Below are 12152 nucleotides of genomic sequence, written 5' to 3' on the forward strand. Positions count from 1 at the left end.
GACGCGTGCGAACGCAGCTTTTGTTGCCTCCGTTTGTTCAGCCTGCTCTCATGTGTCTCAGTTTCTGCTATAACTACAAAGTGTTTCACTTTACAAATTCCGTTTCTTATGAAGAAGACTGCCGAGCAAGACTGCCGAATAAACACTAAAACCCCTGAAAACCTGGTACCTGAATAAACTCAGCATTAGCCATATCATACGCCATAGGCGCTTCGATTACTGGGGCCAGCTTTAATAGTAATTAGATATTATCTCGCGGGCCAAAGATAATTCCAGGCCCACGGGCCTTGAGTTTGACATATATGCTCTACACTATCTGCAACACCACCAACCTTTGTGTCGTCTGCAAATTTGCCAACCCACCCTTCTACCCTCTCATCCAGGTCGCTAATAAAAATCACAAAAAGTAGAGGTCCCAGAACAGATCCTTGTGGGACACCACTAGTCACAACCCTCCAGTCTGAATGTATTCCCTCCACCACGACCCTCTGCCTTCTGCAGGCAAGCCAATTCTGAATCCACCTGGCCAAACTTCCCTGGATCCCATGCCTTCTGACTTTCTGAATAAGCCTACCATGTGGAACCTTGTCAAATGCCTTACTAAAATCCATGTAGATCACATCCACTGCACTACCCTCATCTATATGCCTGGTCACCTCCTCAAAGAACTCTATCAGCCATGTTAGGCACGATCTGCCCTTCACAAAGCCATGCTGACTGTCCCTGATCAGACCATGATTCTCTAAATGCCCATAGATCCTATCTCTAAGAATCTTTTCCAACAGCTTTCCCACCACAGACGTGAGGCTCACTGGTCTATAATTACCTGGACTATCCATACTACCTTTTTTGAACAAGGGGACAACATTCCCCTCCCTCCAATCCTCTGGTACCATCCCCGTGGACAACGAGGACATAAAGATCCTAGCCAGAGGTTCAGCAATCTCTTCCCTTGCCTCGTGGAGCAGCCTGGGGAATATTCCATCATGCCCCGGGGACTTATCCGTCCTAATGTATTTTAACAACATTTTAGAACGATGAAAACTTCATACAACAGGTTGGACAAACAACCATTCATGGCCCCAAACAGTCCATCCAAATAAAGTGACACTTCACCTGCCAGTCTGTTGGGGTCTACCGTATCTGGTGCTCTCAGTGTGGCCTCCTATATATTGGTGAGACCCAATGTAGCTTAGGAGACTGCTTCGCCAAGCACCTTCAGTCCATCTGCCACAAAAAGCTGGATCTCCAGTGGCCACTCATTTCAATTCTACTTCCCATTCCGATATGTCAATCCATGGCCTCCTCTACTGCCACAATGAGGCACACTCAGGTTGGAGGAGCAAAACCTTATATTCCTTACCTGCTCATCACCACCCTCTGGTACTCCTCCCACTTCCTTTTCTTCCATCCTCTCCTATCAGATTCCCCCTTCTTCAGCCCTTTGAGTTAAACAGCTCTCGTTACATGCATGTGCAGTTTAACTCTTTGAGTGATAATACAGAAAGTTTGAAGTTAATAACTCATCTCCTTCTACCTTAGGCCACAAACTTATCAATCACCCCTGCTGTCAACCATTTAAGGAGGTCCAAGACACTAACTTCTATAAAGAAGGGATCCACATGCTCCACGACTGATGGACTAAGTCTGTAAATGTAGGAGGGGTCTATGTTGAAAAGTAAATGTGCTAGGTTTTCTAAAATTGATGCCTACCTTAGGCCACGAACTTATCAATCACCCCTTGAAGTCCATCCAGTCCAGGTGACTTATCTACCTTTAAGACCTTTGACAACAAAAACGAGGAAATCTGCAGATGCTGGAAATTCAAACAACACACACAAAATGCTGGTGGAACACAGCAGGCCAGACAGCATCTATAAGGAGAAGCACTGTCGACGTTTCAGGCCGAGACCCTTCGTCAGGACTAACTGAAAGAAGAGATACTAAGAGATTTGAAAGTAGTGGGGGGAGGGGGAAATGCGAAATGATAGGAGAAGACCGGAGGGGGTGGGATGAAGTTAAGAGCTGGAAAGGTGATTGGTGAAAGTGATACAGAGCTGGAGAAGGGAAAGGATCGTGGGACGGGAGGCTTCAGGAGAAGGGGGGGGGGGGGGGAAGCACCAGAGGGAGATGGAGAACAGGCAGAGTGATGGGCAGAGAGAGAGAAAAAAAACACCACTAAATATGTCAGGAATGGGGTAAGAAGGGGAGGAGGGGCATTAACGGAAGTTAGTGAAGTCAATGTTCATGCCATCAGGTTGGAGGCTACCCAGCCAGTATATAAGGTGTTGTTCCTCCAAGCTGAGTTTGGATTCATTTTGACAGTAGAGGAGGCCATGGATAGACATATCAGAATGGGAATGGGACGTGGAATTAAAATGTGTGGCCAGTGGGAGATCCTGCTTTCTCTGGTGGACCAAGCGCAGGTGTTCAGCAAAATGGTCTCCCAGTCTGCGTCGGGTCTCACCAGTATATAAAAGGCCACACTGGGAGCACCGGACGCAGTATACCACACCAGCTGACTCACAGGTGAAGTGTCGCCTCACCTGGAAGGACTGTCTGGGGCCCTGAATGGTGGTGAGGGAGGAAGTGTAAGGGCAGGTGTAGCACTTGTTCCGTTTACAAGGATAAGTGCCAGGAGGGAGATCGGTGGGAAGGGATGGGGGGGACGAGTGGACAAGGGAGTCGCGCAGGGTGATCCCTGAGGAAAGCAGAAAGGGGGGTGGGGAGGGAAAGATGTGCTGGGTAGTGGGATCCCATTGGAGGTGGTGGAAGTTACGGAGAATTATACGTTGGACCTGGAGGCTGGTGGGGTGGTAGGTGAGGACAAAGGGAACCCTACCTACCCCGAGTGGGTTGGTGGGTGGATAGGGTGAGGGCAGATGTGCAGGAAATGGGAGAGATGCGTTTGAGAGCAGAGTTGATGGTGGAAGAAGGGAAACCCCTTTGTTTAAAAAAGGAAGACATCTCCTTCGTCCTGGAATGAAAAGCCTCATCCTGAGAGCAGATGTGGCGGAGACGGAGGAATTGTGAGAAGGGGATAGCATTTTTGCAAGAGACAGGGTGGGAAGAGGAATAGTCCAGGTAGCTGTGAGAATCTGTAGGCTTATAGTAGATATCAGTAGAAAAGCCGTCTCCAGAGATGGAGACAGAAAGATCAAGAAAGGGGAGGGAGGTGTTGGAAATGGACCAGGTAAATTTGAGGGCAGGGTGAAAGTTGGAGGCAAAGTCAATGAAGTCAACGAGCTCAGCATGCGTGCAGGAGGCAGCACCAATGCAATCGTCGATGTAGTGAAGGAAAAGCGGGGTCGGATACCCGTATAGACTTGGAACATGGACTGTTCATGATTTCATGGAACATGAAAGCCAACAAAAAGGCAGGCATAACTGGGACCCATACGGGTGCCCATGGCTACACCCTTGGTTTGGAGGAAGTGGGAGGAGCCAAAGGATAAATTATTGAGAGTAAGAACTAATTCTGCTAGACGGAGGAGAGTGGTGGTAGAGGGGAATGGTATTCTCCTATCATTTCGCATTTCCCCCTCCCCCCACTACTTTAAAATCTCTTAGTATCTCTCCTTTCAGTTAGTCCTGACGAAGGGTCTCGGCCCAAAACGTTGACAGTGCTTCTCCTTATAGATGCTGCCTGGCCTGCTGTGTTCCACCAGCATTTTGTGTGTGTTGTTGAAGACCTTTGAGTTTGCCTAGCACTTTTTCCTTTGTAATAGCAATGGCACTCACTCCTGCTCCCTGACATTCATGGACCTCTGGCACACTACTAGTGTCTTTCATAGTGAAGACAAATGCAAAGCACCCATTAAGTTCATCTGCCATTTATTTGCCCCCCCCCCCCCCCATTCCTACCTCACCAGCATCATTTTTCAGTGGTCCAACATCAACTCTCACCTCCCTTTTACTCTTTATATAACTGAAAAAAACTTTTGGTATCATACTTTATGTTATTGGCTAGTCTGTGCCCTCATATTTCACCTTTTCCCTTATTATAGCTTTTTTAGTTGCCTTTTGTTGTATTTTAATTGCTTCCCAATCATCCAATTTCCCACTCACTTTTGCTACTTTATATGTACTTTCCTTTGCTTTTATGCAATTATGAACTTCCCTTGTCAGCCACAGTTGCCTAGCCCTGCCACTTGAGAACAACTTTTTCCTGTGGGACCTATTTATCCTGCGCCTTATGAACTATTCTCAGAAACTTCAGTCACCTCTGCTCTGCCGTCATCCCAACCAATATCTCCCTCTAATTCACCTGGGCAAGCTCCTCTCTCATGCCTCTGTAATTCCCTTTATTCCATTATGATACTGATACATTTGACTTGTAGTGCAATCCTCCTCAAATTGCAGTGTGAATTCAAACATATTATGATCACTGCCTCCTAAGGGTTCCTTTATGTTAAGCTTTTTCATAAGATCTGGGTTATTACCGAACATCCAATCTAAGATAGCCTTTCCCTAAGCACAAGCACAAGCACAAGCTGCTCTAAGAAGCCATCTCATAGGTATTCAACGAATTCCCTCACTTGTGATCCGATACCAACCTGATTTTCCCAACCACCTTGCATATTGAAGTTTCCCATTACAGTTGTGTCATTACCCTTATTATATGCCTTTTCCAGCTCCCTTTGCAATCTTGGCTATGATTTAGAGGCCCATATATGATTCCCAGAATGATTTTTTTTATGCTTGCAATTTCTTAACTCCACCACAAAGTTTCAACATTCTCTGACCTATCCACCTCTTTCCAAAGATGCCATTCCAAGTCTTACCAACAGAGCCACACCACCGCCTATGCTTTCCTGTCTGTCCTTTTGATACAAAGTATAACCTTTGATGTTAAGCTCCCAATCATGGCCTTCCTTCAGTCATGATTCAGTGATGTCCACAACGTCATACTGACCAATCTCTAATTGAACCACGAGCTCGTCCACCTTATTCCGAATGTTCTGCACATTTAAATACAGCACCTTCAGTCCTGCATTCTTCACCTTTTTGAATTTTGCCCCTGTGATACCATTTAACTCTTTGCTCTGACTGCATTTGTGCTCAATCATTGGCTTGTCCTTCCTTAAATTCATGTTACACCCATCATCTACTTGTAAACCTACCGGCTCATCCTCAGCTTCATCATACTGGTTCCCATCCCCTGCCATATTAGTTTAAACCACTCCCAACAGCTCTAGTGAATCTGCCCGGAAGAAGATTGGTCCCCCTTCGATGAAGGGTCTCGGCCTAAAATGTTGACTGTTTACTCTTTTCCATAGATGCTGCCTGGCCTGCTGTTCCTCCCACATTTTATGTGCGTTGCTAGGGATTTAATAGAGTGAGATCTTGATCCAGTGGCATGGGGAATCAAAAGCATGCTCCATTCTCGCACACATGGATGTACAGACTTGGATATTGCGCAAATTTCAGAGTCAAGGAGAAAATGAAAGCCTTTATAAATATGAGGATATATGCAAATATTTCAGTGTTATGCTCCTTTTTTAGGAATGATACAGTATTATGCAAAGCTTCAGCTGATCTGGCTCTGGCACTGCATCCCTTAAAGTTGATGTTGAACAAAGATGCACAGGAAGTCCTTTCAAGATATGCAAGAAATGTTTTGGGGTTGCCTTGTAGCTTGTCCACTGCTTGATTTTGTATCAAGATCAAATTAGGGAATTGGTAGAGTGATTGAATTAGATAGTAAACAAAAAAGCACGAGGACCTTAGCTCTCATCTTGTGCATTTTTCCAGAACAGCCAAAGACGATTCATTCGGCTGCCAGAAAAACACACAAATACATGTCCTGTTTTGCATTAACACAAAAGACTCAATTGGAAATATGCTTTCACAATCCCTGTGCATCCCAGCTTCTAACCAGTACCAACGGACAAATTTTAAAACTTGTATCAACATTACAGTCCAGTCTGCACACTTGCTTCCCAATAATGATCATTTGACACATGTATCTGTAGCTACATTATGATTTCACACCTATAAATATTATTCTTGATTTTTAATAAAAGCAAGAGTTTTCTGCAAGTGCCTCTAAATGAAAGGTATTCCCACCTGGCCATCCTTGATGCACTTCTTATTTATTAAAAAGCTCAAAGAAGTGACACACAAAACAAATGAAAACATTGATTTATGAATACATAATCACTGGGATCAATTCAGAATCACAAAGACCAAATAAAGCACAGCCAGTTATGTGGAAACAATTAAACTGCATGCATTATAGTTCTCAATCAGTTGAAACAACCATTGACAGTATAACACAAACATGAGAAATTCAACAGATGTTGGAAATCCAAAATAACACACAAAAAATGCTGCAGGAGCTTAGCAGGTGAAGTTGCATCCATGGAAATGAATAAATAGTCAACATGGACTGAGACCATTCTTCAGGAAGGGGGAAGATGCCAGAAAGAAAAGATGGAGAGGGGATGGAGGATAGCTAGGTGATAGGTGAAGCTAGGTAGATAGGAAAGGTAAAGGACTGGAGAGGAAGGAATCTGATAGGAGAGGTGGTGAACCACAGGAGAAAGGTAAGGAGAAGGAAGCATGGAGGGGGCAGAAGAGGATGGAGGTGATAGGTGCGAAGAAATAAGGGTGGGCTATTCATGCCATTAGGTTGGAGGCTATCCAAACAGAATATAAGGTATTGCTCCTTTACCCTGAAGGTGGCCTCATCGTGGTACAAGAGGCAGCCATGGATCAACATGTCAGAATGGGAATGGGAATGGGAATTAAAGTGTTCAGCCACCAGTAAGTTCTGCTTTTGGTGGATGAAGCAGAGGTGCTCAATGAAGTGATCCCCCAGTTTTACAACAAGTCTCATCAATGTAGAGGAGACTGCATCAGAAGCAACAGACACAACAAACAACCCAGAAGATTCACAGGTGAAGTGTTGACTCACCTGAACGGACTTTTTTGCGGGCCCTAAATGGAAGACTTTGACTGCTGCAGGGACAAGTTCTGGGAGGGAGACCAGTGGGGAAGGACAAATGGACAAATGAATCACAGAGGGAACATTCCCTGCAGAAAATGGGGCGGTGGGGGGGAGGGTAAAGATATTTTGGTGGTAGGATTGCTTAGGAGATGGCAATAGATTTGGAGATTGAAGTATTAGATGTGGAGGCTCATGAGGTGGTAGGTAAGTATATGAGGCGCTCTATCACTGTTGAGGCAGCAGGAAGACGGGGTGACTACAGATATTCAGGAAGTGGAAGAGATGTGGGTGAGGGCAGTATCAATGGTGGAGGAAGGGAAACCCCATTCTTTGAAGGAGGAGGACACCAATGTCCTGGAAAGGAAAGCCACATTCTGGGAACAGATGCAGTGAAGACAAAGAAACTGAGACAAGATAATAGCATTTTTAAAAGAGACGAGATGGGAAGGGGTGCTGTCAGGATAACCATAGGAATAGTAGGTTTATAAAAGATGTTACTTGATAGTTTGTCTTCAGAGATAGAGAGATCGAGTAAGGGGAGAGAGGGGTCAGAAATGGACGGAGTGATTTTAAGGGCAGCGTGGAAGTTAGAGGCAAAGTTCATAAAACTGATAAGCTCAGCATAGGTGCGTGAAGCAGTACCAATTCAGTTGTCAATGTAGTGGAGGAAGAATTGGGAGCAAATAAAATCCAATTCACAAATAAAATTCTCAGTTAAATTGATCATAATCCCTGGTTGTAATACTCATTTATGTGAATAAAGGGTTGGGGCTGAATAATCTTACAAGGCACTGTATGCAGATGATACCACTGTTATTGGCAGAATCTCAGATGTTGGTACAGGAGTGAGATAACTGATAGATAGAGATAGATAGTAACAACAACCTCAAACTTAACATCAACAAGAGCAAGGAACTGATTGTAGACTTTGTAAAAGGGAAACTAGGAGAACACAAACAGGTCCTCACTGAAGGGTCTGCAGTGGAAAGGGTGAGTAGCTTCAAGTTTCTGGGAGGCAATATCTCAAAGGATTAATCCTGGACCCAATATATTGATGCAATCATAAAGAACACACACCACTGATTCTACCGTTAGGAATTTGAGGAGATTTGGTATGTTATCAAGGAATCTCACAAATTTCTATAGATGTATACTGGAGAATATTCTGATTGGTTACATGACAGTCTGGTATGAAGCCACCAGTGCACAGGATCACAAGAGGTTGCAGAGGGTTATAGACTCAGCCAACTCCATCATGGCACAACCCTCTCTTCCATCAAGGATATGCTCTTTTCTCATTACAGGTTTCCTTCACTATCCGAAAGTACAGCGCTCCTATGAAACCGTTTGTAAGCCGAAATGTCATAAAGCGAAGAAGCAATTACCATTAATTTATATGGGAAAAATTTTTGAGCGTTCCCAGACCCAAAAAATAACCTACCAAATCATACCAAATAACACAAACCTATAGTAAAAGCAGGAATGATATGATAAATACATAGCCTATATAAAGTAGAAATATTGTATGCACCGTGTAGTTTCATTTATCAAAATCGGGAAGACAGTGAGCCAAAATCTATCTGGAGAAAAAAAATTGGCACGTACACGTCTACACACGCAACTGCCCGCACAAGGCTTCACGGTCATGGTAGTCTTTCTCGGGGTAAACACACGTATAAAGCGGGCGTCTTTTCTTTGTAAAAGTGAAAATCCATTTTGGTTACCGAAAACAGGTACTAATGTAGGTCTTTTGTAACAGCGAGCTGTCGTAAAGTGAACGTTTGAAAAACGGGGGCCACCTGTACTACCATCAGGGAGAAGGTAAGGGAGCTTGAAGACCCACACTCAACAATTCAGCTTCTTTCCCTCCATCATATTTCTCAATTGTTCATGAGCCCATGAACATAACGTCATTATTCCTTTTTTGACGCTATTTATGTATTTTGTAATGTATAGTAGTTTTAATGTCTGTGCATTATGAGGATGCCACAAAACAACAGATTTGTCAGTGATAATGAATCTGATTTTGATTCTGAAGTTGAAGTTATCCAAGAACAAGGAAATATGCAGTGATAAATATTCTCCAGAAGAGGTCATAAATAATAAATGTTAGACCATTATTGATGAAAACTATTTCTAAATGGGATACCTGTAGCACTGCAGAACTATGGGTATTGCTCGTGAAGAAGCGAGTATTGCCTGTCTTTGAAGACTGCAAATGGGTTGTCACACCCATGTCTCCACTTGCCAAAGACACTTTTAGATGAGGATCCTCCTCTTCAACTAGAGATCTGCAAAGAGAGTAATGAACAAATTAATACAATAAAATTAAATGAAAGTTGCCCTGTATACCACAGAAGGCAGTATAGCGATCCAACTAATTAGTCTTTCAGCGGCTCAGCATTTTTACATTATTCCATATTGCAGCTTTAAAAATGTGTAAATCATACCAAGATTATGTACATTAAGCAAGTTTTTTCAATTATCATTTTGAAAAAGTGCACATCAGCAGGAACAGTGTGTTGTGAGAATAAAAGCAAATTGGTACCAAACAATTTTGTGTAAGAAGCAACAATGGAAATTGCTGCATAGAAATTTTCCAACATCAAAAGGACAGTGAAAAGGAAAAGAAACTGAAACTCAATTCAGGGACATCTAATTTACCGCCTACTATTTATGAGTCCTTGCAGTCTAACCAACAAGATAAATAAGTTCAAAGTACAAGTAAATTTATTATCGTAGTACATGCATATATGTCACCATATACAACCCTGAGATTCATTTTCTTGCAGGCAATCAAAATAAATATAAGAAACACGATAAGATCAATGAAAGACCACCCCCAACAGGGTGGACAACAAGCAATGTGCAAATACAAACCTAACCTTGCAAATACAAAAAAAAACTAATAAATAAACAAGTAATAAATATCAAGAACATGTGATAAAGAATCCTTGAAAATTAGTCCTGTTCAGTGGAAACAGTTCAGTGATGGGTTGAGTGAAGTTATTCCTTCTGGTTCAAGTGCCTAGTGATTGAGGGCTAATAACTGTTCCTGAACCTGGTGGTGTGGGACCTGAGGCTCCTGTACCTTCTTTCTGATGGTAACAATGAGAAGAGAGCATGACCTGGATGCTGGGGTGGGAGTCTTTGATGGATGCTGCTGACCTGGGACTGCGCTGTATAAATGTGCTTAATAGTGGGGACAGCTTTACCTGTGATGGACTGGGCTATATCCACTACTTTTTTTTTGTAGGTTCTTCCATAAGGACATTAGTGTTTCCATACCAGGTCATGATGCACTCAGTCAATATACTCTCCACCACACATCTATAGAAGTTTGCCAAAGTTTTAGATAATATGCCGAATCTATGTAAACTTCTAACAAAGTAGAGGTGCTACCTTGCCTTCTTTGGAATGGCCATTATGTGCTGGACCCAGGACAGATCCTTTGAAATGATAACACCGAGAAATTTTAAATTGCTGACCCTTTCCACCTCTTATTTCCTTATGAGGCTCATGAACCTCTATTTTCCTCCACCTGGTCAATAATCATTTTCTTGGTCATGTGACATTGAGTAAGAGGTTATTGTTGTGACACTACTCAACCAGATTTTTAATCCCCATCCTATATGCTGATTTGTCATCACCCTTGATTCGGCCAATGACAGTGATTTGGCAAACTTGAATATCGCATTGGAGCTGTGCATAGATGTAAAGCAAGCAGAGCAGGGAGCTAAGCAAACAGTCTTGCATTGCCAAGTCTGCAAATGAGAAAAATCGAGGATCTGGTTGTACAAGGGGGTATTGAGGCCTTGGACTGGAAGCTTTTTTGGCTAGTTTTGAGGGGATGATTGTATTAAATGCTGATCTGTAGACAATGAAGCACATCCTGATGCGTGCATCTTCACTGTCCAGGTATTCCATGACTGAGTAAAGAGCCAATGAAATGGCATCCGCTATTGACCCATTATGACAGTAGGCAGATTGGAGTGGATCCAAGTCGCTTCTCTGGCAGGAGTTGATATGCTTCATCATCCACATTTCAAACCACTTAATCACAGTGGATGTCAGTGCTACTGGATGACAATCTTTGAGGCAAGTTACCACATTCTTCTTAGACCCCCGTATAACTGAGGCCAGCTTGAAGCTGGTGGGTACCTCAGACTGCCAAAGCAAGAAGTTAAAGATATTAATGGACATACTAACCAGTTGATCAGCACTAGTCTTTAGTACTCAGTCAGGGCCAGATGCTTTCTGTGGGTTCAACCTCCTGAAGAATGCTCTCACGTTGACCTCAAAGACTGAAATCACAGAATTATAGAGGCTCTGGGAGTTTGTAAAGGTGCCTCCATGTTTTAATGGTCAAAACAAATATAAAAGGCATTGAGCTCATCTGGGAGTGAAGCCTTGTTGTCATCTTATGCTGCTTGCTTTCATTTTATAGGAGGTGATAGCATTCAAGACCTGCCACAGACATTGGGCATCCTTCAGTGATTCAAGTTTGGTCTGGAATTGCCATTTCATACTCGAGATGACTTTCTGGAGATTGTACCTGGACCACTTATATTTAACTTTTTTACTATATATCATTTTGAATTAGTTATTATTTAATTTATTAAACTATTAGTTTTATTTTTATTAATTAATTTAATTTAAAATTTGCACACAGAAACTGACCTTGTTTCAGTTTTGAGAACCTAAAGGTTTGGTAAGCAGTTTCCTCAGGGCTATACCTCCCTGATGATTAGAATGAAAATCTGAACACCAGGATCGTAGAACAAAGATTTCTAAAGGCATTCAAATAGCCCACAACATCAGAAGATTGGACATTTTGGTTCCAACTACAATAACTTAAATTTCTACTTCCTGAATAATGGAAATGTTTCTTCAATATAAAAGAAAAATAAATCAAAATGAGCCACAAAGGCTTTGATCTAGATAGATAATCAAAGACAATGCAGTTTTGCAGTAACTGCTACTAACATAGATTATTATACAATAAGTCACATTTATTTTATTTAGAGATACATTGCAGAACAGGCCCTTCTGACCCTTTGAGCTTTTTGAAGCCACCAATTTAACCCTAGACTAATCACAGGACAATTTATATTGACCAATTAACCCACTAACCGGTACCGTGTACTTTGGGAGGAAATCAGAGCATTCAGATAAAATCCACACACACAGGAAGGAATAT

At 42.5% G+C, this 12152-nt stretch overlaps 1 protein-coding gene across 9 annotated transcripts in view; it reads right to left on the reverse strand.

Annotated features, from left to right (window-relative positions):
- Positions 1–12152, reverse strand: part of klhl13 (kelch-like family member 13) — a 204677-nt gene that overhangs the window by 40428 nt on the left and 152097 nt on the right. For all 9 annotated transcript variants that reach the window (XM_073058636.1, XM_073058640.1, XM_073058643.1 and 6 more), the window contains one exon: positions 9102–9243. In XM_073058636.1, coding sequence (XP_072914737.1) covers positions 9102–9243 — 142 coding nt within the window. The remainder of the gene's footprint in view (positions 1–9101; positions 9244–12152) is intronic.

Source organism: Hemitrygon akajei, chromosome 10 (genome assembly GCF_048418815.1).
Source record: "Hemitrygon akajei chromosome 10, sHemAka1.3, whole genome shotgun sequence".
Lineage (NCBI taxonomy): Eukaryota > Metazoa > Chordata > Chondrichthyes > Myliobatiformes > Dasyatidae > Hemitrygon > Hemitrygon akajei.